The sequence below is a fragment of the Rhamphochromis sp. 'chilingali' genome, assembly GCF_963969265.1.
Source record: "Rhamphochromis sp. 'chilingali' genome assembly, chromosome: 9".
In the NCBI taxonomy this organism is placed as follows: domain Eukaryota; kingdom Metazoa; phylum Chordata; class Actinopteri; order Cichliformes; family Cichlidae; genus Rhamphochromis; species Rhamphochromis sp. 'chilingali'.
In genome coordinates, this window is record NC_137936.1 from 26,432,327 (window position 1) to 26,435,311 (window position 2,985).

Below are 2,985 nucleotides of genomic sequence, written 5' to 3' on the forward strand. Positions count from 1 at the left end.
TTGCCATACCAGGTGGTGATGCATCCAGTGAGGATGCTCTCAATGGCACAGTGATAGAAGGTCCTGAGGATGCGGGGGCTCATGCCGAATCTTTTCAGTCTCCTGAGAAAGAAGAGGCTCTGCTGCGCCTTCTTCACTGTTTTGTTTGTGTGTACTGACCACGTAAGATCCTCAGCCAGATGTACACCAAGGAACCGGAAGCTGCTCACTCTCTCCACAGCAGCGCCGTTGATGGTGATGGGGGTAGGGCTGCACGATATTAGGAAAACCTGCGATGTGCGATAACTGTGATCAATACTGCGATAACGATATGACTTGCGATAAAATAAATAGCAAAAAAAAAACAAAAAACAAATACATAATTTCCGTTTTACTGCACAGTTTTATTTAATGAAAGCTGCTGTATTAGCAGTGTAACAACAAAGTGCAGTCAAACATTGAAACATTGCCCCCATAAAAAAATTTCTGAGGCTTGAATTCTGAAAGACATCCTTCCCGGTCTCTATAATTAGTTTTAAATAAACATAACTTAAATTATACTGCAAATTATCTCTATGCAGTTGTTCATCATTTTACCACTCACCAAGTAGTTATGATGCAAGTCAAAACTGGAGTGGAAACTTTACTAGATTAAACTATAGGTAAGAACTTGTCTGCTGTGGGAACACACCAAAGAACAATTGTCTACCTTTGTGGTCGTACTGGCCAAGACTAATATATCAACAATTAAGAACAATGTAGGTAGTGTATTTTTGTAATTTTTTGAAAAAAAAAAAAGGTTTCTCTATCTTGCATTCATCCTTCCTGAGTGAATGTTTTTTATGGCAAGTTCTTGTTAAGGAAAACCAACATGTTTACTCTCCAAGGTTTTAAACATGTGCGCTGACATGTTACTATGTTTCCTGATGTACTAAAAAGTCTCTCTGAAGGTGAGCTACTTGCAGGTATGCAGAGATACTTCCTTGCAAGCTTGCTTAGCTGTGGGAATGTCATTTTGTGGAGTTTCCACCATGCCAAGGGGTCTTCCTCACTGTCTATGGCCGTGGATAGCAAGTAGCTGTTAAGCTCAGCTTCAACAGCTTGTGAGAGATGCATAAAAGAGGAGGTAGGGATTGGAGCTGCCTTGAAGAAACTGCCCAGGGACTTTTTTGCCTTCTTCAGGGGACGACTGGGTGGATCATCTGTCTGGGCCTCTGGTTCAGCGGAGCTTCTCTCCTGGAACAGAAAGCAGATTATAAGAAAAGTAAACATTTTGGACTAAATATGAATTGAAAGGTTTTATATATAAGCATGCATGAATACCTTCTGTGCCACTGCTTCCATTTCTGACATCACTCTGGTCTTGATGTCTGAGACTCGATCAGTGCTGGTGTAGCTGACTTTAAATCTGGGATCCATGAAGCACGCCATGTCCATAAGTTCCTGGGTAGCTGGATTTTCATATTTAGTAATCAGGTACTCGAGGATTTTCTTCTTAATTGATTTTGTCAAATCACTGTCTTCTTCCTTCTCTGCAAGCACCGACGTCTTCATCAGATGAAGGACTGGTTTTACATATGAAACACTAACGTAGCTCTCACCAGACAGGGCATCTGTAAAGTCTTGCAGGGGGTGTAATGCCTGGTTGACAGACTCCAGTACCTCAAGATCCTGCCAAGTAGGAATCAAGTGTCTTGATTTCTTGTCTGCTGAGATGACATCAGAAATGGCCCGCTGCTGCTCCAGGACTCTCTCAATCATCTTCTGCCTGGAACCCCACCTGGTTGGGCATTCTGTGATCAGTGTGTGCTCTGGGAGGTTGAGCTTCTGCTGTGCTTTTTTCAGAGCCATCTTTGCTTTCCAGCTGTGGCAAAAATGTCCAACTAACTTTTTGCAAAGTCCAATGGCTCGGGCAATGCGGGCATCATCTTTGATAGAATTTTCTGGAGAAATAAGAGGAAACAAAAAAACTGTCATGTTTAAAACCTTTTTTTTAAAAAAAAAAAACTAATTGAAATTTATAACTAAAGTTGTCTAAAAAGGTAACATTATCCTTATCAATATCAATTTGATAATAATGTATAGCACATTTTCATTGCTAAAAAGATCTGCCTTGAATAAAACTTAACGATTGCAAGGTGCAGCCTGTGTCCAAAACACTGAAGTCTGACCCAGTTGTTTAGCTCCGTGGCTCTCACAACATTGGCACCGTTGTCTGTGGTGATGCACACTTGTCGATCTTCTTTAAGATCCCAGCTGGCTAACACCTCACGTAATACATGGGCTATATTTTCACTAGTGTGGGAGTCTGGAAAATACACAGTCTCTAGACACCGTGTTTTCAGTTCAAAGTCTTCGGTGAGGAAATGCACTGTGAAACTCATATATGGTTCCGTTGTACGACTTGACCATAGGTCTGTAGTGCTTGCGTAGTTTTCAGCTTGGCTCAGTTCAAACATGACGGTCTTGCGGCATGTTTCATACATTTGTGGAATGGCGACATGTGAAAAGTAGTTTCGTGAGGGGATGCGGTATCTCTGGTCCACTTTATGTATCAGACTGGTGAAGCCCTCTCTGCTAACTGTATTTATAGGCATCATGTCTTTAGCCAAAAAATGTGTAATGGCCTCTGTTATTTCTTTGTACCGCTTCGACGTTTTCTCATAAGGAATTCCACTTGAAAAACTCTGATACAGAGACGGCTGTTGGACTGCTGCGCTCTTTGTCTTAACATTAGCAACCTTTGTTTGGCTAGCCCTATCTTTCTGGAACTCTTCAAACAGTTCTCTGTGGTTGTATTGAAGATGATGGTGGAGATTAGTCGTGTTTCCTCTGGTGGTTGCCACGAGTGTTCGGCAAGTTTTGCAGAGTACCTGTGTTTGGAGAACGTCGTCTTTATCAAATCCAAAGTACCTCCAAATAAGTGAGGTACTATTTTTTTTTTTTAGCCACGAGTTCAGTAGCATTCTCGTCACGCGTCTCGCTCTCAGCCATTACAACTCTGAC

At 41.7% G+C, this 2,985-nt stretch overlaps 1 protein-coding gene across 1 annotated transcript; it reads right to left on the minus strand.

Annotated features, from left to right (window-relative positions):
• Window positions 1-749: 749 nt before the first annotated feature.
• On the minus strand, window positions 750-1,959 carry LOC308402980 (E3 SUMO-protein ligase ZBED1-like). Its single transcript, XM_080892162.1, has 2 exons — window positions 1,303-1,959; window positions 750-1,215 (listed from the first exon to the last, which is right to left on the minus strand). The coding sequence occupies exons 1-2, from the start codon at window positions 1,954-1,956 to the stop codon at window positions 820-822; spliced, it is 1,050 nt and encodes a 349-aa protein (XP_080748288.1). The 5' UTR covers window positions 1,957-1,959; the 3' UTR covers window positions 750-819.
• Window positions 1,960-2,985: the final 1,026 nt, after the last annotated feature.

What these genes read in the sequence shown, in the direction of transcription:
- LOC308402980 (XM_080892162.1), bottom strand. Translation starts at nt 1,956, where the DNA reads ATGACAGTTTTTTTGTTTCCTCTTATTTCTCCAGAAAATTCTATCAAA. An exon ending in TGGAAGCAGTGGCACAGAAG is followed by an intron (nt 1,216 to 1,302) that starts GTATTCATGCAT and finishes TTTCTGTTCCAG; the next exon opens with GAGAGAAGCTCCGCTGAACC.